Source organism: Lithobates pipiens, unplaced genomic scaffold (genome assembly GCF_037356315.1).
Source record: "Lithobates pipiens isolate NorthernLeopardFrog02 unplaced genomic scaffold, aLitPip1_a1.2 Scaffold_18, whole genome shotgun sequence".
NCBI classification, from domain to species: domain Eukaryota; kingdom Metazoa; phylum Chordata; class Amphibia; order Anura; family Ranidae; genus Lithobates; species Lithobates pipiens.
Genome location: NW_027507758.1, coordinates 281,167,008 through 281,190,481, shown reverse-complemented (window position 1 = coordinate 281,190,481; position 23,474 = coordinate 281,167,008). Strand labels below are relative to the sequence as shown.

General features: G+C 41.7%; 2 protein-coding genes and 1 pseudogene across 6 annotated transcripts in view; 1 reads left to right on the top strand and 2 right to left on the bottom strand.

The window, feature by feature from the left end:
• Positions 1-23,474, bottom strand: part of CEP85L (centrosomal protein 85L) — a 300,266-nt gene that overhangs the window by 106,399 nt on the left and 170,393 nt on the right. The window lies entirely within an intron of this gene.
• Positions 251-369, bottom strand: LOC143990832 (5S ribosomal RNA; annotated as a pseudogene).
• Positions 10,289-22,638, top strand: PLN (phospholamban). Of its 2 annotated transcripts, none has more exons than XR_013276716.1 (2): positions 10,289-10,605; positions 21,753-22,638. XR_013276716.1 is itself a non-coding variant. In XM_077487043.1 (2 exons), the coding sequence occupies exon 2, from the start codon at positions 14,515-14,517 to the stop codon at positions 14,671-14,673; it is 159 nt and encodes a 52-aa protein (XP_077343169.1). In that variant the 5' UTR covers positions 10,471-10,605; positions 14,406-14,514; the 3' UTR covers positions 14,674-15,126. The 2 variants fall into 2 exon arrangements, 1 of the variants encoding a protein (XP_077343169.1); XM_077487043.1 differs by lacking the exon at positions 21,753-22,638 and adding an exon at positions 14,406-15,126 and having other exon boundaries at positions 10,471-10,605.

The following is a 23,474-nucleotide window of genomic DNA, read 5'->3' as shown; positions in this document are numbered from 1 at the left end:
AAATGGATTGACTCCTACCAGGACAATACCTTAAACTGAATGTTCAGGCCCTCAGAACCAAGTGTTCTGCCTGAATTTTTAAAATGTTAATGGGCCACTTCTCCTGGACAGCTGCCTCTTTCAGGGCTGTCCCCCAACCTAAACAAAAAAAGGTTGGCATATGTTGATACTATTTCCCAGGTAACTGAAAGGATTTTCCCCTTTGCAGATTTTTGGATCTTAAATCATAAACTGAGGCTCTGGCGCACTCAGCCTACAACACCTGGTATTTACAGGTGGTCTTTCATCCGGGTACTAACCAGGCTCGACCCTGGTTAGCCTCCAAGATCGGACGAAATTGAGCGCTATCAGGGTGATGTGGCTGTAGGCTTTGGAGTCAGACACATTGGGAATATAGAGCTTGAATTCTCTGTTGTAACCTTACAGGATACTGCTTTGCAGCAGTCTAGAATGAGACTGAGCATAAAGAACGGCCTTGAATGAAGCCACCATCTTTCCAGACAACCTCACGCAAAGTTGAATAGGAGAAAAGCATCTTGCTTCGACTACCTAAATCAGTCCGTTATGACGCTGATCTTAGCCTAGGGTATGAATACCCTTTTCTGGGTGTACCTATGATCAGACCCAAGTATTTTCTTTATGTTTTAAAGAAGATTCCTCCTAGGTTGAGAATCCGACCTAGATATTCCAGGTAGTCGAATGTGGTGACCATACTTTGGGTCTAAGTGGGCTACCGACTGGTCTAATAAGAACAGATCGACTACGTAAATCATAAATCGATCTACCTCAGACCCTCAATCTGGCTAGAAAAGGAGCCAGAACCTTGTACTTGAGGTGTAGCAGCAATGTTAATTTGGATTTAACCAAATCCCAATCTCTGCTCTTACATGGGGCCACCATGAACACTTTTTTCCAAGAGATGGTCCAATGCTAGAGAGAAAGATGTATTTTTCTCTGGATCCTTAGGAACATTTGATTTGAGAAAAGGAGGTGACGGAAACTCTTGGAATTCCAGTTTGTACGTTGGAGCTATTGAGGAAGTCCCTCATTCGTCTTGACATTCCCTCTGCCAGATACCTGAGAACTGTAGAATAATTCTCCTTATTGAGCAAGCGGGGGCACCTCCTCATAAAAGGAGGCTACAGTATCTTGTAGGCTTCCTCCCTCAAGACCTCTTCGTTCCTGGGGTTAACCCTGAGGATTACCCTTTGAACCTGATGGCGGAGACCATCGTGAATGTCTGGAGGCTGATGCCCCTGGCACAGGAGAAGGAACTTTGAAATAAAAAACACAATTAGCCCTTCACTTAAAAGGCAAAAGGGGTATCTTTCTTTTGCTAGAAATCCTTTGTATATATCCAAAAGATTCCCAGATAGCTGTTTTACCACAAAAGGGAAGACTAGCCAGGAGCTTCTTGCATGACGCTTAGCGAAGGCGCAATCTGTCATAGCAACTATTGCAAACATAAAGCTGCCTCCTGAAACTGCTGAGCAGGATCACCTTAACCCTTTCCCGCCGAGCGTACGCACATCTGCGTACTCGGCTTCCGGGGGTTATACCGGGATGATGCCCGCACCTGCAGGCATCATCCCGGTACCGTTTTTTACAGCAGGCGATTGGCTATCCAGGCATAACAACCGATGCGGCTAAAAGCCGCTCGGCTGTTATGCCGGAGGAGCGGGAGGGGACGTCCCCCCCCCTCCCGCCGCCTCTCGCCGCTGTTACCGGTGCTCCCGCTCGATCGGGAGCACCGATTAGAGATCCGTCGGCTCTGGCTGCTGGGGAGGAACTGGAACGAAGCCATAATCGGCTTCGTTCCAGTCTCCTCATCGTAAACACGGAAGCGACGTCATGACGTCACTTCCCGTTTACTCGGCTGCCAATGGCGCCGGTTTTAAAAAAATATCCGGTATTCAGAATCGCCGTTTTCGGCGATCTGAATACATTGAAGTGTAAAGGAGGGGTGGGGGGTCTTTTAGACCCCCGATCCCTCCATAAAGAGTACCTGTCACTACCTATTACTGTCACAAGGGATGTTTACATTCCTTGTGACAGCAATAAAAGTGATCAAATTTTTTTTTTTTTTTTAAACAATTTAGTCATTTAAAAATAAATAAAATAAATAAAAAAATAAAAATAAAAATTTCAAAGCGCCCGCCGTCCCCGCGAGCTCGCGAAGCAAAGAAAACGCATACGGAAGTCGCGCCCGCGTATGTAAACGGTGTTCAAATCACACATGTGAGGTATCGCCGCGATCGTCAGAGCGAGAGCAATAATTCTAGCAGTAGACCTCCTCTGTAACGCTAACCTGGTAACCGTAAAAAAATTTTAAAGCGACGCCTATTGAGATTTTTAGGTACCGTACTTTGTCGTCAATCTACAAGTGCGCGCAATTATAAAGTGTGACATGTTTGGTATCTATTTACTCGGCGTAACATTATCTTTCACATTTCGCAAAAAAATTGGGCTAATTTTACTGTTTTTTTTTTTTTTTTATTCATGAAAGTGTCCCTTTTCCCAAAAAGTTGCGTTTAAAACACCACTGCGCAAATACCGTGTGACATAAAATATTGCAACAATCGCCGTTTTATTCTCTAGAGCCTCTGCTAAAAAAATATATATAATGTTTGGGGGTTCCAAGTAATTTTCTAGCAAAAAATATGGATTTTAACTTGTAAACACCAAATTCCAAAAATAGGCTTAGTCATGAAAGGGTTAAACACCTGTTAAAACTGGTTAAACTTTTTAGAATGGAAAATAAGCGGATCATTCAGCAAGAAATTGTACCATAAATCTTTCAGATAGTGAAAGCTGACTCTCCCGCAATTGACACCTCAGAAGAAGAGGAGTCAGCCTCACCACGCCCCCCTGAGGGAATCGTCTTCTCCTGCCCCTAGTTCCTCAGCCTGAGGGTCTTATGCCGCGTACACACGGGCGGACTGTATGGCGTACTTAGTCCGTCGAAACACATTTCAGCGGACAGTCCGCTCATGTGTGGGCTTCAGCGGACTTTTTCAGCGTGCAGTCTGGCGTACTAAGTATTTCGGATTTTTCGAAATTCTGTCCGTCGTACTTTGGTTTCAGCGGACAATCCGCTCGTCAGTAGGCTAGTTTGACGGACTAAGAATGGCGCATGCCCAGAAAGGATTTACACGGCGGAAGGGTGCTTTGCTGTGTATTCGACTTCCTATTTCTAGTCCCGTCGTACGTGCTGTACACGTCATCGCGCAAGCTTTCGACGGACTGTTTGTGCATCCGTGTGTGGTCAAGTCCGTTCAGTCGAAAGTATGACGGACTGTCCGTCGGATTGTATGACGGACTAAGTACGCCATACAGTCCGCTCGTGTGTACGCGGCATTAGGAAAATGGAAGATAATCTGTCGCATCTTGACCGCACTGGGATGAGATTAACCACTCTGAGATGCGATTAAAGTCGCTAAACTTTTTAAAACCTACCATGGCTGAGGAAAAAAGAGTAAAATGAACAGGGGCTGCAGTGTTTTAAACAGTTGCAAACAATTCATGGCCCCGAAGCTGACTCTGACCAGCCACCCCCTCTCAGGGGAGGATGCCATTTGAAGAGTAGGCTTTCCAGAGCTTGAGGGAGACCCTCTTTAGCTCCTTTTTTGGGGGTGTTTCAACCCCCCCTTCTGAATATAGCCCGATGCACAAAGCAGAGGTACTACCAGAAGAAATCACATCCATTGCTTGAGCAATAGTCTGCCACTGCTATCAATGCTCAGCCTGATGCAATAGTAAATGTGTGCAAAAAGAATGCTTGTGTCACCAACTTCTTTCAGGCTCTTATGTCCCTCGGCAGCTTACAGCAATAACACTAGAGCTTTTAAAAACACTCTTTCCAGTGCTGGGCCTTGAAGAATGCCAACGCCGAGCAAAGCCCCACCCCCTATGGCCCCCCCTCCCCTCTTTCAAAAAAAAAAAAAAAAAAAAGATCCTATGGGATCTTACAGAGAGGGGAGAAAATAGCGAAGAGAACCTGGAAGCCGCCAAGTAGTGCAGTGTGCCGATTTTTTTGTGCTTCTTCCTCTTGAAGAGGGTTAGCAAATAGCACAGGTGGGGGGGTCTGGTGGGGAGGAAAACCCTCGCAGACTTACTGGTGGTCCGCTGATGGATAGAGGAAATGGAATCTGCTGCATCCGGACACATCGTGATCTCTCTGAGGAAGCGTAAGAAGGTATGCTCTATACAGCCCCCAATGATGACACATAAGCATGACAACATTTACTAACTTAAAGGAGACATTCATAAGAAATTTCAATTTTTTTTTTTGAAAAACTCCTTACCTTTCCCGCCGCAGGGTTTTCTGTGGTAAACCCAACACAGACCTAATCTTCACCCTTCACTGTGGGTTCCATTAAACCTTGAGGAGCTGGGGATCTTTGAGGAAACCCACAATCCTGGGCCTGAAATCACCGCCAGTAAAACCTTACTACCAAAAGTACTGGATCCCGGGGTCCAGCCCTCTAACAAAAAACAAAACAAAAAAAAAAGAAGCGTTTACAGGCAAGACCTCGTTTCTTCAGACACGAGGCTTGGGTTCCATTCAATTGGGCCTAAAAGACACTTTGAATGGATCCGGCTGCATTGCTAGCCCCAGCAAAGATTTCTCCAGTGGAGCTCAGCACAGCACATCTTTACTCGTGATCAACACCTTAGACCCTGGAGAAAAAAAACTGAGCTACTCCCAGTAGTGGGAGGGGTTATAGAGGGAGTGCACATTTTATCTCAGGCAGCGCCAGTGTCCATCACCTGAAGGTGGCCTATAACCCACATAGTAACTACTATGGCTCTGTATCCTGTGATGTACGATAAGAAAAATTATGGGATATGTTTATGGAATTTTTATTTATAGAATTGTTTTTATACTAGTAAAGGTGGCGATCAGTGACAATTTGCAGGGACCGGTTTATACTTGCATACCGATGACTGGCGGGTGCAGGAGGACATAGAGTGTCCAGCATCGGCAGATCAGCTTCTGCTGTAAAAAGTCACAGCAGAAACGGCATGAAGTGGGCAAAAATGCAGAATCACGTATATATACACACGTGATCCTACGCACAGCTGCCACCCTGTAGCGGTCAAAAAGTGGTTAATAGTAAATGCAGCAATAATCCTGCACCCTGCTAGACTGTTTTGAAGGGTATGGGAGGAGCTGAGTGGGGCTTTCACATCATTTGCCTAGCCGCCTGCAGATAGAACATTGTGCTGGCAATCTAAAGAGCTGTGGCAGAGCAAAGTTTGCCTTTTCACCGATAGGTCTACCAACAGTGCCAACTGCCAAGCAGCTTCTTATGATTCCTCTTGCAGGAGGCATCTAACTCTAACTATCTAACTGGGTTGAAAAGATAGCTTTTCCAAGATCTTTAGCACCCAGCACACGTCTGGATGTGTTAGATATCTGGTCCCACCTACCCGGTAGCACAGCAGCAAGGAAGCAAACCACAACGTGCAGCAAGGGGACACTCTTGGAAGGGTTAAACACAAAAGATCTCCAAGTAAAGATTATCTGACAATCCATGGGTTTACATGGTTTTAGCATCGTGGTGGGAGATTTGACCAGCTCCCTGCCCATCGCTGCAACTCTGACATAGCCTAAAAGGCTTTATTTCAGCTTTTAAAAATAGCGTCAGGGTCATTTTAAGCCCCCAGTTGAAAGCAGAAGTGATGAGCGGCTGGACTGCTTCAAAAAGACATGGCGGGAAAAGGAACATGAGGACTGTCAGATGCAGCAGCGAGAGCAAAAGATAATCCCAAGATCTGTGTTTGTTTTAACAGTGTGTTCATTGCAGGGACTATATTCTTATTGTAGTTACCGAGAATCCATTAGGGCAATACACCTCCAGAGACTTCTGGCACATATCATCACACACAGTGCTCTAGTCTGTCCGCTGTCTGCAGTGCTAGTCACGTGTCTTTAGAACTACACAGTACTAATGGCTAGGAACTCACCAGTTTTTGTTTAAAGTACTGGCATTAATGAATTTTCCTTTTTAGGCAAGGTATGGAAAGTCAACCTTCCACTGACATAACATTAGGCTGTGATATAGCTGTAAAACCCACACAGTGCTATTGGAGAAAGACTTCCCAGTGTAAACCTGGATACGTGGAACTACAAGGAGAAATAGGAACGAAAGAGGTTTTTTAAAAGATGCTCCAAAACTTTATGTTGGGGAATTTCATCCTCACTTAAGTGAGGCAGAACTTTGTCCTTTTAAGCTTGACTGCAAAACCGATATTAAAAGCTGCAAAAAAAAAACTAAAACCTATAAAATGCAGTTATTCATGTGCATTGTACATCTGTGTATATACGCTGTAATATAACGTACATTCAAAGCTAAATTCAAGTAAAGAATGGTGAAAACCCTAGTCGGTTATTCATGCCATTGGTGTCCCAGGAGGTTTCCTGCCACTTCCCATCCTGTAGAGTACATGTATTAAACACAATACCTGTGGGCCCGCCAGATCATTTCACGTGGCCCTCGCCTCCAGGGGTCGGCATGAGATGAGAACAGCCTGTGAAAAAGAGCTGAACCTTGCACACTATGTAGTGCACTCATCAACACTGCACTCTGTACATTGGCACCCCTGAACCCTGCACATAGCACACCCTTTAACCCAGCACTCGGGGTACATAGCACATCCCTGAACTCTGCACCATGTACATCGCACATCCATGAACCCTGCACATAATGCACTCCTGGTATTTATTGTCCCTTTAAGATACTCCCCCTGCCATTCAAAATGATTCCCTGCACTTATTGTATGAAGAAAAAAAAAAAAACCCCTGCCTATATTTATAAAGTCTTACTGATACAACTGGCCCTTTGAGGACAACCATAATTCTAATGGGGAGGTTCTCTATACACAGTGTGCTGGTTCAGCTCTCTTTCACAGGATGTCCACATCTCACCTCCACCCCTCCCCCTGGGGGTAAGGGCCACATGAAATGGTCTGGCAGGCCGATTTTGTCCCACGGGCCTTGTGATTGACACATTTGCATTAGATTGTTAACCTTATATAACCAACCAGGATCCATTGATGTGCACATTACTTTTAGTTTACTGGGTGAGCATGCTTAGATTGTAGGGTAGGGCACACTGACTGCCTTTATCGGTGTGCTCCTGCTCCTTCACTGTCCAATCACAAGCTGGGGAGGATCCTTAAACAGGCTGCAAAATGAAAATCAATGCCTTCCGTTAGGCCATTCTATTACCAAGATTACAACGTCCACCAGGAATGTATTTTTCAGGGAGGTCTAGGACCAATCCTTGCTGTCTGGTAAAAGGTACCTAAATCACAATATTGGATAAACAGACGTACAAATTCTATGGCAGGTAATGCAGTTGATAAATACACATTACAATACATGTGTATTTAACTAATTGCTTGGAGGTTTAATGGCTTGTTCACTTCTGTGTGCATACACTAATGCTTGTTATCACACAGGGACCTTTATAACAAATGTTGCTACAGCAAGAGATAGAAAAGGTGCTCTACTATATACATCTTAGCCAACATGTTTACATACATATCATCATGGACCATTCAATTGCTAAATCCAAATGCAACTGAATAAAACTCTGGCAACAAGACATCGAAGAGTTATTGCCAACACAGCCCTCACTTATTATAACTAAAGGCTTTTGAGCAGGACACAGATCATCGACATTTCCAAATGAGTTGTATGGGATAGCCCCATACTTTCCGAGAATCCAGAAGAGGGAGCCAAGCAGAAGGGGAAGCCACAACTGTGCAGTGGCTCTGGCATGTGTACCAGGCTTCACAGGCCTCCACCGTTGTAAGCTTCTGCAAGCGGCAGGAGGCGGCAGGTATGTCAATGGTTTAGGTAGCAGTAACACTGGCACAGGGGAGCGGGAGAAAAGTCAGTGTAGAGCTGGACTCCCAATGTCTTGTCATGACTGACAGGGGATGCTACACTGTATGAGAATGTCAATGGTGTGGCCTGCTAGATGTCAGCAGCATTCTTTACATATGTCTGGGAATGAGACTACACTATGAAATAGCACAAGGAGGTAACTGCTGGGTGATGGAGGCACCTGGAGCCGACTCTACAGATTTCGTTTAATACGGGTAGGTTGAGTATCTAGATATGGAAAAATGTCACCTATACTTCTGTAACAAGCTATAAATGCCAGAACATTCCAATATCTTATATCTGGGCTTTAGAGGGAGAGAAATAAAAGCAGCTTTTTTTATTTTTTGAGCTGCAGTGTGGATGAGCCCTTTCGCACTGACTGTCAGTCATGTTAGCGGTAAAGTGGTGCTAGTTTTAGCAGCGCTTTTCGGCCGCTAGTGGGGCGCTTAGAACCCCCGCTAGTGGCCGAAGAAAGGGTTAATAGTGCTCGAAAAGTACTGCTGCTGAAGTGCTTTGGCCGTTCTGCCCATTCATTTCAATGGGCGGGGCAGTGGAGGAGCGGTGTATAATGCTCAACAAACTATCCTATAGCGTTTGTATGGCATTAGTATGGGTGTTAGTATTGGCATTTTACAAGCATTAACAAACATGCCCCATGGGCAGTTTTGAAGCGTTTGCTCCACAAATGCCTATTCCATTACAGTAAATGAACGACTCTTAATGCCTTGCAACTGCTGCGCAACTGCCTGCCAGAGCATTTGTGAGCCGTTACAATAGACTTGAATAGGAGGCGTTGAAAGGCCTCAAACGTCTGACTCAACATGAGGCTTCAATTTTGAAGTGACGTGACGCTAACGCTTAGTGTGAACAGCACTATGTGTTGTCTATTGCATCTTGTGAATAGGCATTTTTAGAGGCCTTTTTCTCTCAAACGCCTGCTCGTAATGGCAGTGTGAGCTCAGCCTTAAAGTGGTAGTAAAGCCTCCTGACCTACTCTGCACCATTTAAAGAATTGTAAAATTAACCTACATTTAGGTGTCTTTTATACTATCCCAAACCGTGCCATTTAGGAGATGTTGCCTGATTTTTGTCGGCAAGACATCACTGGCGCATGCGCAATTTGTCCCCAGTTTACAGCACACTCATTGTGTGGTCAAGTCTCTTCTTACGGTGCCATGTTTTCATCGTAGCTAGTACAGGAGGTATGCGGAGAAGTAGTTAGCATTTTGGCCTTACATTTTCTGAGGATTTGTGTGCTGGGGTTTACTACTGCTTTAACCTGCCAAAAATGTAGATTTCCAACTGATATCTTTTTTGCAACTCTGAAACCTTATTAGGGCTCATTCACACCAGCGTACGTGCGCTAAGGAATGTAGAGCATGCACCCAACTGCTGTGGGCTGTGCACGCATGCTGCGTTTGTTTATTTTTTTCTATTTTATTAAACTTGCCATGCAATGAGCCAATACAGGTTTTGAAAAAAATATATATTTTTTTCAGCACACTCTAGCACAGCTACCTATAGTCAGATGTAGGTTTTGTAGTGCTCCTGGATTTTTAAAGCTGGCTGCTAGTTCCGTTTGAGGTTTGTCCAGGCAAGTATATACTGTGTATATCTATGGCAGGTATAGTGTGTGTGTGTGTGTGTGTGTGTGTGTGTGTGTGTGTGTGTGTGTGTGTGTGTGTGTGTATACATACATACACGCATATACACACACACACACACACATATATACATACAGTACATACACACACACTACAGATCACGTTTCAGGTAGCCATACATTACCAAAATCTGACATCTGCCTCACCCATTACAAACGAATACTGTAGACCATTTGTTTTAACAGTCTTCAGGCAAATCAATATCTTAGCAGGACTATATTATGATTAGCTCATCTATGCTGTACATAAGATCATTTTTGTGCATTGTCGAATGCAACACTCTTTAAAAAAATAAAAAAAATAATAATGATAAACACATTTCCAGAATATTCTTGTTCCAAAATGGCTTGACGTTCATCTTCTAGCCTGCCATAAGATGAGAAAAGCTACACTATTACGTCCAAGACTAAAGGGCAAGCTGCAGTGTCCAATGTGAACTATACCAATCAATCATAAACCACCAATGTAATTAGTCAATAGTCTATTGCCCTGAAATCCAGGGCTAGCTTGTGCAAGGGAGTGAAGGAAAGTTGGGAAACATTTTCAAGCTAAAATCTCCTTACTTGATAGAAAATACAGAGATGTTGAAGAGCAGTGTTGCACGTCAATGACAAATATTTTTGACCATAGAAAAAAAAAAATGACAAGGGAAGCCTGGAAGCAGAAGGAAAGAGTTCTAATACTGATTCACAGGAAACATTTTATACAGTGCTGGCAGAACAAGAGACTCAAAGCAGCCAATACTTACGCTGCATAGGCAATCTTTTCTTAATACATACTGTATGTGTCATTAAGAGGGCTTAGGATAAATCAAATAGCTCCCAATCCAAAACGACAACATTCCTATGTGATGTCAGGGGGCTTGCCTGTGGAAGTTCTGTTTTTACAGCCAGCCCCCTCTCTCTTCCTTCCACACCTCCTCAATTGTTCCCATAAACTGAGTGACAAACTCCCAGCATTGACACACAACGCCAGGAAGGGTGGGATGAAAACTTTCCTGTAGCTTGAGGCAAGTTGACCTAGACCTTCTGCAAAGCTAACAAGGTAAGGCTGCTTACTATATGGAAATAGGACCACAATGGAGAAGAAATTGTTTACTAAAAAACACACTGAAGATTGCTGCCACTTCACCAGCCTGGGTCAAAATTAGATCAAACTCTTTAGATTATTATTACTGTAATTTAGATCAACTCTTTAGCCATTATTTCTGTAAAACGCTAGCCTACCTTTATTCCATAGAAGAAAAAAGAAACCAAAATTAGATCACTACTAAATCTGTACAATCTGTAGGAGTCACATAAAATAATACAACTCATCAACATTTAACAGATGGAGGAGGAAAGTAGAAATAATAGTAATAGCCACCAGATCAAAAGATGCAAAACGTAGAAAATGGGAGTATTGCAATATTGTAAAAAGGAACACACTACCTCGGATAAAAAAAAAAAAAAAGATTAGCGATCTACAAATGTAGCTTTCAGTATTTCTGTAGGATTACTACCAATTACCTATAAATTCAATAAGACACATACAATAATAACACAGCAACTTTCACAGAGGACGGTGGAGGTAGAAGGAGAAATAATACAAATACATTGTCACCAGATCAAAAAATGTAAAATGTACAAAAGTGAGTATTGCAATATCGTGAAAGAAAGGAACACCATCTAGGATTAAAAAACTGATCAATAAAAGCAGCGTTCAATATTTCTGTTCATTGGGAGATCATTTAAAAAGAGGACCAACCAACCATGCAGAAAGACCACTAAACTAGTATTCAACATGAACCTATCCATGCAGGCAGTGTAGTTACAGAATATGGGCATCTACTGAATACACGATAGATATAGAGTCAGAACCTCACCATTAACGCTAATCATACATCGTACATATCCATTGACAAGTCATCCAGGCACGCAATCAGCAGGCGTTGCAGAGAAAAGGTGTATTTAATCAATGTAGTTGTATAAAGTCTCTTTTTCTCTGGTGCAGAGGATGTTAAATGAATTCCACAGGGACATGATGAAATAGACTGCTTACGTCCACATCCTGGGGGCAGCAAAAGGCACTCGGTTCCCAGAAAAGTTGGCTTTACATTAGTAGCAATAACAAGGCACATTTAGGCTGCAACATAGTTATACCACATTATATATATGGCTTGGTCTCCCTAAAAGAAAAGGTCCCAAATATGTAAAGCCTAAAGCACTGGCAATTGTTTACTGGAAACAACAACTGAGGTCAATAAATGCCTCATCATCCCGGCAAGCCAGGAAAGACTACAAAGGACACAATCACTTATTTTTATCCTCTGGGCTCTGTTTTTCCCCACTCATGACCTTCTGAAAATCCCCCGATAGCCTTGATGTGCCCATGTGGCTTTAGGAAGATATAGCCACATACTGTAAATTCAAGCAATGCCTTTCCTTCTAGATCATAAGAAACAGAATGATAGGATTATAGTGTAGAGCTCAGAGTCATGACAAGCTAGGGCAGTCCTTTGGTTTACATGGCGTTTGATGACAGAATACTAGGCATGCAATTACTTTTTTTTCCAGTTGTCAATGGAGCCGACTCCTAAAAAATCCTGCTGGCTCTTGGATCGGACAGACTGGATCCTGATATTAATTTGCAAATCCATGCTATAGAACATGTTAGAAATCCTATTTGATTGACATTAAACCTAAGCTAGTGAGTACAGCCAAAATAAAGAAAACATTAACAGATCCTTTCAGTATGTCCATATATGCTTTACTGTAAATGATGGCTTTCATCATTCTGCAGCTCATTTTGCACAATTTGTAAGGATACACATGGGATACACCTAGGGCAATCATGGGGATGCCAATGAAATGATCACACTAAGTGACTCCTAAACGTGGAACTGTACCAAGCTATTTGGTAGAGTGGTGTGTTATCTCACTCACCTGAATGCCCCCATTACAAAAAACAAAGTCTCACATGGAGCACTTCTGGGTTCCTTTGATTTGGACCTTCATTTTACTGCCCCATAAAAACCATAGTGGTATATCTGACACTTTACCAGAAGACATACTAGGATAAAGTGCACCAGATGTGCCAAGCACCAGAACACAAAGTGCTCCGGACTCAGTACGTTTGGTGAGGATACAAGACTATGATGATCTCATTCCAACCCACTAGAATCTGGGTATACCTAGAGCAACCATGGGGATGGCAGTGAAATGTTCACACTAAGCGACTCTTAAAAGTGGAACTGTACCAAGCTATTTGGTGGAGTGGTGGTGTGTTCTCATTCCCCCGAGTGTTCCCATTTCACCGAAACCCAAGTCTCATATGGAGCAATTCTTTTGATTTGGACCTTCATTTTACTGCCCCATAAAAACCTAAAATGGGATATCCGACACTTTACCAGAAAACATATTTGAATAAAGTACACCAGATGTGCTAAGTGCCAGACCACAAAGAGCTTTGGATTTACTGAGTTTGGAGAGAATAAAACCACAGTCATCTCATTCCATCAAAATCTGATCTAGAGTTTCCCTTTAACCCCCTAAAAAGAAAGTTTTTTTTATATAGAAACATAATACTTTTTATACAGGATGTAAAACCTTTCAGGCACTGCCTTGTTATAAATCAAAGCAACAACAATTTGGTTATTGCGCCTTTTTCGGGAAATGGATGCACTACATCTTCAGCTGTCTTTTATGTAGTATATGATGGGGACATAATCAGTATAATGCATGGTCTCTGCAGTGCTGTGCAAGTAATGATCTGCTGATATATGTCCAGCAGACATCCGCTTATAACACAGCTATATGCTTCTGGTTTATGTCTCTGCCTGAGAATCCAGTATAGAGCCAAGTGAATGCGGGAATGTTACAGTGCCCAGACTGATGGCATGTGTTTTCTTAGCCTAATATGGACTACAGAATGAACTATATTAACAAATAGCTTTAGATGTCATGTGAAGAGCAGTAGACTACAATACAATCTGGAAGCCATAGATACCATTTACCTATGGGAAAAAACATGTTGTGGAAAAAGCATAGCAGTACAGCAGAACATACAGTAAAAATACCCCACAACACTAAAAGCAAGGAGAAGCATTCTTTACTGTGATTTCATTCTACAATGCGATTTTGTAATGCGCTGTGCTAATTTTCATAGTGAAACTTCAGCCAAAACATTTGCAACTAGACAGAGTGCTCAGGTTTTTATAACTAAAGACAAATCCATCCAGCACCTGACCCCAAACGTCACTGATGGGACGTGATACCATATTCTAGATGAAAAATAGAAAAAGCCAAAACCCTATAATGAGCCTCAGTTGTTTGTTGAGGGCTTTGTCATCTTCAGAAAGAAGTCCCGCGAGGCTCAGAAACATCATTGGAGGAACAGGTTTTGGCACTTCTACTTTGCCCTCGGTTTTGTTGGCCCCTCAACAACTGACACTTGATATGGGGTGCTGGCTTTTCCTTTTTATGAGGTTTTTTATTACTATGTGTTCCTAAATTTCCTGATGGTCACTGCCAATGACACAGGAAGGGAGAGGAAATCTGCAACAAGGACACAAACAGTAAAACTTGACAGACCTACTAAGCTTTGCAAAAAATGTTTTGCTGCTGTGCCCTAGTTGATGACATGTTTCTATAATTCCTGCCTAGGAGTCCATTTTCTCCAGAACATATAAAGTTTAGCAGAAAAATTGTGGTTTCATTTTGTTTGCATCCCATTCACAACTATGGCTAACATCTGTCTTTTTGTGCAGATTTTTCTATTATTTTCTATTAATATAAGCACTTCTTAAATTGCATGATTCACGTTCACAGTTAGTTGTCTAACTTTCCACTCTCCTGCTTACCCAGTTTCAGCAAAAAAGAAGACTAAGGTCCTCTTTCACCTTGCACACAGAAAGCCACTCTCTCTCTCTCTGCACCTCCTCTGTAACCTGCACCTCCCTGTCCTCCTCTAGCTATGGAGAAGGTCCAGCACATTACCCGCTCTGCCATGAGAAGAGCCTCAAACATTGAGGTCAACCCGCAGACCAGACAAAACTTACAGGAACTCTTTATCAACTTTTCTCTGATTCTCATCTGTCTTCTTCTCATCTGTATCATTGTGATGCTCCTCTGAGGCCCTTTACTGAAGCACCCCCACTGCATAGACTCTATAAAAGGTCCCCATGGAGGACTCACTGTAAAGATTCAATATGCCGTTTATAAGCATGCAGCGAGCATCTGGTTATTCTAGATGTAAATTCATTTTTATATAATAGCATACATACTGTGTAATAAACATTCTGTTACATGATTTTACTGCAGCCTGTAATGGAATATTGTGATTCTGCTCATGTATGGAGGGATTACAAGTAAGCTTTGACGTTGTGTGCCAGCCATGACCGCCTGTCTGAAGACATGTATTGCATGAAGAGCTTTCCCTGTAATATTAGGGCTATGTAGTTATTGTGAGAATGTTCAAATAAAAAAGTTCACTGCAAAGAATGTCAATGCTAACTTACATGACTTATTGTAAGAAAACTGCAGTACGGGTTTTCATAAAAAAATAAAAATAAATGGGTAGACACTATTTGTTTTTGTTTTGTTTTTTAAATAGTATATTTTTATTAAGATTGTATCATAAGAGTTCACAGAAAGAAAAAAAAAAAAAAAAAAAAAAAGGTAAGCTAAACTTAAAAGTGATACGAAACAAAACACACTTTAAAGTGGTTGTAAACCCTTACAAACCACTTTGATCTACAGGTAAGCCTAGATTAAGGCTTACCTGTAGGTCCAAGAAATATCTCCTAAACATACACGGTTTAGGAGATATTTACCTGAAGACAGCAACCGCGTGCATGCGCACTGGGTAAGCCGCAGATCGCGGCGATGTGCTGCGAGTGTTGGCTCCCGTGCACATGCGCGGGAGTGACGTCATCGCTGCTCCGGCGAATCACAGTGCCGGAGCAGTGAGACCCACCAAGAAGATGGACGCTCGGAAATACAGGGGACAGCGGTGACTTCGCTGGCTCGTGAGTCAGGTAAGTGACACATAATGGACTATGCGATGCATAGTAGTCCATTATGCTTTACCTTTGCAGGGAATGAAAGAGGAAGTAAACTCATCAGGGTTTACTTCCTCTTTAAATTTACATTGTCCCTTTTATTTTTGTATATGGATGATGGTACTGTAATTAGATAAAAAAAAAAAAAAAAAAAAATCAAAGTACCCTTTTCCTAATCAATATACAACTGTCACATGACCCAGATCTTTCCCAGCTTGTCTGCAGGGAAACATAAGCAGGAGGAGCTTCTAGTCCTCTGCTACTTGGCACATGCTCAAAATACAAAAAAAAAATAAAAAAAAAAAAATAAAACAGCCTTTGGTATGAGCAAAATCGTATCAATAAATGGTTCTACAAATGTATATTTGAAATCAAACCTTTAATATTTTGTGAAAACAACATGGCGTGGGGGAATTTCTACCAGTCACAGGCTGTGTCAAGCCCCTCTCCAGCCTATGTTTTAGATTAAGAGGGAGGTGAAGCCTCCATTAAATCTACATGTAATATCTTGCCCCTATTAGGTTTAGCTGGTTAGTGGGCATGGAGGAGAAAGGAGTGAGTGGGTTGTCATTTACTATTGTATTTATGCCCACATGTGTGGCTCTATAGTCACATGGGTTACTCAGATGTGTTAGGGAGGCAATGGTCAGCATAGAAACTCACTGAAAAACAGAGCATGTACAGAGATGCCACCACAGCTGAAAAATTCCTAGCTGAATTGGGGACATGGACAGAAAGTGCAGATAGAGAGCAGCAGAATCAAACAGGTCTTTACAGAAAACAGAAAATGAAAAGAATATGAACAGTATGTAATATAGCATTTATTGATAGTTTTTTTTTTTTTTTATAATGTGGGTTTAGTGACAATTTAAATATAAAGTAAAGCCCATGAGTACTAAATATAAATATATATATATATATATATATATATATATATATATATATATATATATATATATATATATATATATATATATATACCTGGCAACATAGCTATGGCTCTTGGTATAGATTGTGTTAAGAGAACTAAAAATTTGCAAATTTAAATTTAAGCAAGTTGGGACATAGAAGGCACAAAATAAAAAGCTTGTATAATTGGGGTGTTAAATAGAAAAAAAACAAAGTTGAGTATAAAAGGACAACGGCTCCAGAAAAAAAAAAAAAAAAGGAATGCAAGAATTAGTTAATAAGGCATAAAAAGGGAGCACGAAAATAGCTGCCAGCAATCAATTGGCATTCACCTTTTAGTTGGAACAAAACGATATGGTTGTTGATTGGTTGCCAAGTTGTTTCACTGGTCACTCTTGTATAGTAGCAGTTCTCAACAAATATGGTTGGGTTAGCAGGTAGATTGGGAGCCAAGACAGGTATATGTCAAATAATGATTTTAGTCCTAGTAATTCAACATGTAACTAAAATTAAACTCTAGGCATATATGTAAAACATTTAAAATCTATGAACTGTGCTACCTGCTAAAATAGGGTTTGTGTGTACCAGTATTGTGATCCAGATACCCTAGGCAAGTAGTACAGCCAGATTCAGGACCTCTCTTCAAAATCCCCTGGGATTAAATACAGCCTGTTAGAAGACAATGAAGGAGTAGCAGCACCTTTGTAAAGTTATCCCTCTACTCTCCTTTTCGGTAAGCATGTTCACAATGCAACAAGGCCCTGACTGGTTCACAGTGCTGCTACGTCTCACTTCTAGTTGCTCTATGAAGGGAAATAGAGGGGGTGATATTAAGAAAGTTTCTAGAATTTATGTTGGTTCTATTTAATAAAGTAATTTTTTTTTTTAATGATTGTTTAACAAAGTTATAAGTTGCTCTATTTTAGCCTAGAGATCAGCCTTAAAGCAGAACTATAGGCAAAACTTTTATTTGTTTTTCACTTTGGATAGAGCAAGGGAGGGTTATAATTTTTTGTCATATGTGTCCCATTGTAGAGATTTCCCTTCACTTCATGACCCATAGCCAAACAGGAAGTGAAAGGAAATCCCTGCTAATTATAGAAATTCCTTGGGACCCCCCAGATCACAAGAACTAGCATCCCCATTGGAAGATTTCACCTACATTTCTGGGGACAAAAAGTGGGATTTTCTATACCTTGACTTTCAATGATAATGGTAAAAAGGCCAGACAGAGGGTGAATCTCCTTAATGGGGGCACAGACCGCAATAAAAAAACAAAAAAACAAAAACAAAACCCCAACACGGACAAGCCTTCTAATCCTTCTGTGTTCTATCCGATACCAAAAAAAAAGAAAAAAAAAAAAGAAAAAAGTTTTTACTTTAGTTATAACTTTTAGGTGTTGGGAGTCCTTGTCTGGTAGGGTCCTGAATTTGGCTGCAACCCAGCAGTATTGTGCCTGTTGCAAAAGCTGGCACATATTTCAGCAGAAACTACAGAAAGAAGAATATAATATGCAATAGCCTATTTATCAAATGTACTACAGAATGAAATGAATCATCATGAAATTTATTGTAACATTCATTTAGGGAATAGTCATTTGCTGGGCTTTCCAACTCAACGTTGACTCCCTACTTAGTGTTCAGAGTTGAGATGTCAATGGGCACCCAATAATCATTAGTATTTTCTGGGAGAGGCAGTAGTAGTGCACATCTTTTGACATGTACAGACGTTCTGTTTTTTGTTTTTTTTCACCTTGTGAATAAATCACACATTAAAAAAAATCAATACATAAGGAGCTCTACGAAAAAGGAGATGCATTTACGCATGTCTTTCTGTGGGGCAGAATGCCACTTCATTGGGGATTGGCAAGATTTTCCTTTGTAACAAGCTGCATAATGTGTTGGAACTATACAAATATATGTCTGAAATAAATCAAATCTGACTAAAGCCATTTTTGTCAATTTAGAAATCTAGTTTATGTTTTTTTCCTGTTTACATATCAGATACTGGCGAATTATTCAGATTTAGCAGGCACACATTGTTTATCTGCATACGGACACTCTAGGCTATTAAAGGCTTATAATGATTAGCTGGAATTATTTTCGTAATGGTGGGTATGAAAATGTTCCCAGTTTAAGAGTTCAGCAGTACAAAATATTGTCTCGCTGCCATGGTAACAATATGAATGCCATCCAAAAATGCTGAAAAGAAGCAAAAGCGATCTCTCACAATCTCTGCTAGACTCTGTAGTCCTGCCAAAATAGCGAGGTCCTATGTGTTATACAATTCACACAAATCTTTGCTTTATCTTCTATCTCTTCCAGTATTAAGGAGGAACTCTGATTCTCAGGGTTCTCCTGGCTTGCTTCTGCTCCCTCACTCTATTTAACTTCCTAAAAGCAGAACCCAGGGAGTGAAAGCAAACGCCAAACCTAAGTCACACATTCATCTTCAAAAAGTTAGCACAGGTAAGTCATTCAGGGCCCTAGGAGGGGTGGTCGGCCGAGTCACCACCAGTTTCTTATACATCTTGACAAAATCAGTATTGCCATTTCCCCGCCATAGTTTTTGGCTCAGTTCTCACACACGTTTGTACATCTACCAAAAATGGCAATATCAGCTTTGGGTGTGCCGACTTAAAGTAATAAAACAAAGATTTTCACATTTACAACAAACTGTTAAGTAACGTTATATTGGCACTTAAAGCTGAAAACATATTTCATGAATCTGAAATGTAAAATTAGTTCCATTTAAACTACACATGCATAAAATTCCTGACTCTGCCCAGGGCCAGATCAAGGGGGTGCTGGGGTGGGCTGTGCCCCCCAAAATTTTAGTTGTGCCCACTAAGGTCTCATGATACAGTCGAATGCAGACAGTTGATGGGGACACCCACTCAATGTAAGGGGGGGGCACTCTTGATGGGGACACCCACCCAATGTAAGGGGGGGGAACTCTTGATGGGGACACCCACCCAATGTAAGGGGGGGGCACTCTTGATGGGGACACCCACCCAATGTAAGGGGGGGCACTCTTGATGGGGACACCCACCCAATGTAAGGGGGGTGGCACTCTCGATGGGGACACCCACCCAATGTAAGGGGGGTGGCACTCTCGATGGGGACACCCAATGTAAGGGAGACCTTTGATGAGTAGTTAGGATGTAACAAAGGGCTCTGATAAGAACATCTAATATAAAGGGGCACAGGTTCTGTTTTGATGGTGTTTCCTAGGTCCTAATACTGTGTGATAGGCTGTCAGTGACTTTTTTTTTTTTTTTTTTTTTTTTTTTTTTACTGCACACCTAGATCAGATAGGATCCAGCCCTGATCCTGTCAAAAATATTGTGAACAGCTAAATTTCCAAGCTCTCTGCCTTTGCTGCACTCATATCAATTACATTGTTTCCAGTTATCTCTCTCTCCATTCACACCATGGCGTTCCGTTTTGCGGGCAAATCGATGTGATTCTGCCTGTGATTCAGAATCGCAGAACACCCTTGCGATCTCCGTTACTTTGAATGCCACCAAAATTGCAGTGAGATTTTGCCATGATTGTCGCGCACCGAATTACAGTAATATCGCACAAGAACTTCTTTGGACGACAGGCGTCCCACGATTCTGTTTGCACAATCTTACCTTAATTTGTCAGACGACAATCGGGGCAAAATTGTGCCACAATTTGCGTGCCATTCAAAGTAACAGGGTTTGCAAGGGCGTCCCGCGATTTGTGGCGATTCTGCCCGCAAAACTAAACGCCATGGTGTGAATGCAGCCCAAGGACTAGAGAGTCTTTCCCATCTATCTTATGGAAAGGAGGAGAGAAAGGTGCTTTCAATTATATATTCAAGAAACTAAAATTGGAGGTTCATTGTAAGGGTTTACAAAGTGATATGGTCTGGTTTAATATGTGACCATTATTTTAGAAGTTAGATGTTCAGGGTTTAGGTACAGTTAAGTAATCTGGGGGGTCTTAAGTGTAGGGGATCATATAGGGTTTAGTGGCAACCCATCCAGATCTGCAAGTTCTCAGTACCCAGATGACCATGGGCACGGTGACCAACAGGATCAAAAGCTACATTTAGAGTGATGCCACTGTTGCCCTGAACCTTAATGGCTGCACTGTCCACTTCCAAAACTCCTTTTCAAAATATACAGGAATCTAGAAAATGATCTCTTCTGGCTCTGTAGCAGATACACTGCGACAGTGTATACCACCTCTACCATTACCATAGAAGTCACTTTGGTTACGGTCCCAAAAAGACCAATACTAGGGTCCATACTAAAGAACATTTGCTACTTCCCTCAGTGTTTGACAATCATCTGCCCTTAGTGTTACTGAATGCAGTCTGAAGGCAGAGAACTACATCATACAGTAGTATGGTGCCTCGTGGCTGTCAACAGTCCATAATTTTCATATTATCTCAAAGAATCACAGGTACAGTTTTTAGTGCACCTGAGTGGTTATGAAACTACATCGGAAAAGTCCCTACCTGGAAGTATTTTAATATGATCTGTTTGGCCATTGAGGACTGGAGTTGCTATAGATCAGGGGTCTCCAAACAAAAGGGCCAGTTTATTGCCCTTCAGGCTTTCGGCTGGCCAGACTGTTGCCAGTGGGAGTAGGAAATGCCCAGTCATTGGTGTCAGTGGGAGGAATAGTGCCCCATCCTTGGTGTCTGAGGAAGGACTAATGCCCCATCATTGGAAGAATAGTGCCCTATCACTGTGTCAGTAGGAGGAATAGTGTACTATCATTAGTGTCAGTGGAACAAATAGTGACCCATTGATGGTATCAGTGGGAGAAAGTGCCTCAAGGGTCAGATAAAAGGCAAGCAAAAGGCTTCATCTAGCCCCTGAGCCACAGTTTGGAGACCCCTGCTATAGATCATGAAATGGAAAAATTATACCTTTTAAATAGCATGATACAGCCAGTACTAAACCAGTTATTAGATAGACAAGGCTGCCATAGACTATCTGCAAACAAAATAGGTAGGATGGGAATTGCCATTGTCTATTGGCTACATATGGTTGTGTAATCAGTTATCTCATTAGGATATGGAAGCTCAGACCATAAACCTCAAATGCTTGGATCCAACTATGAGTGTATAAAAATTGAAAGTCACCAGTTGCACTGCTTGTATGTTAACAAGGGCCCTAAATACATAAAAAGGTACAGTAAGAAGCAGAAGAAAATCTTTTAAAAATTACGCTTATTAACAAAAGTAAATATATTTCCACAGGGATACCAGAAGAGATAATAAACGCCTCCCAGTAGAATCAGGAAAGAGGACCTGGCATTATGGATCTTGCCAACAACAGAGGCTTAAACCTCATGCTAAACTTTGTTCTGATCATCTTGGTGCTGCTGCTGCTGTTTATTCTGGTAAAACTCATGTGACAGTCGGCAAGGATCCATGGATTCCTGTGATTACAATGACATATCGACCAGCAACCTACCACCAAGAGTATTACCCATCTGGGTATTAACCATGAGCTGCAGGGACATTCTCTATGGGACAAGCCTTGGGTCGTGACAACCAAGATGACATCAAATCAATTTTTATGAACCAATGCACTTAGACATCTGTATGTCTTAGAAGACTAGCTGAAGATGAATTCTGTCCACAAGAGTCAGCCCAGCCTGAAAGGCATACCGTCAGGATGATCTTTATACTATGATATATACTGTACTGACCCAAGTTCCATGAAGCAGCACCGTGGATTGCTATATTGAGTACAGAAATGTGATGTAAAAGCACCTGTGAGTCATATCCATACTACTGCACATTAACATATCAACCAATTCCATATGCAATTATTAAATCACCACAATATGAAAATTTCCCCAATGGATGTTTGGGATAAATACCTGAAAGAGGTGCCATGTGTAGAATCTTTTGCCCCTTACTGTCTTGCTAAACTAAAGACCACTGACTTAAGTTTAGCGTCATCCCCATAGATCAAAGCTATTCTGCCACTAGCTACTGCAAATAAAGATGCACTCTCACATGTTTGTAGAGTTTATGTGTACTTGCACTTTTATATTATATCTATGCCTTCTTTTTTAATTTAATGTTTGAGAAACTACACTTCAAAAAATATTAAAAATGTAATATGTAGAAAATACAGCTCAGAATTGTGATCCTTACTTACAGAAATGCAGCTAATTGTGTATCATGTGCAACTATACATTCAGACCACTGGAAGAACGCTCTTTTATTTGTATTTTTTGTGGTCAACGGGTTGTCCAAAAATCAAGCTATGAAATGTCAGTAATCACGTAGCAGAGCAGTTTTATCATATTACTTCTCTCCAGCCAAGTACCAAAATAGCAGACATTAAAGTGGTTGTAAACACACGATTGTCACTTTTACCTATAGGTAAACATAGAATAAGGCTTACCTGTAGTGTGCCAATGATAAAACACGCACATTTATACTGTATCTATATATCATTGAATACAAGCACTGTTTTCCTTAGCCAATGCCTGAAGAAGAATGCTATATAATGCTACCACGAGAGTCACAAATGCTAATCAACACAAACACATAAAGGAAGCAAATGAACCCAACAATATGGTTTTCAGACTACAGATTGAAATCTAGATTAAGTTTAAACATGTACACTTAATGTAGATACTGTACCTGATGGTAATGTAACCTGTAACCCCAGGCCACAAAGAATAGTTCCCCATCGCTGGCGTCAGCGGCAGGAATAGCCGCCCCATCGCTGGCGTCAGCGGCAGGAATAGCCGCCCCATCGCTGGCGTCAGCGGCAGGAATAGCCGCCCCATCGCTGGCGTCAGCGGCAGGAGGAACATCGCCCCATCACTGGCGTCAGCAGGAGGAACATCGCCCCATCACTGGCGTCAGCAGGAGGAACAGCGCCCCATCACTGGCGTCAGCAGGAGGAACAGCGCCCCATCACTGGCGTCAGCAGGAGGAACAGCGCCCCATCACTGG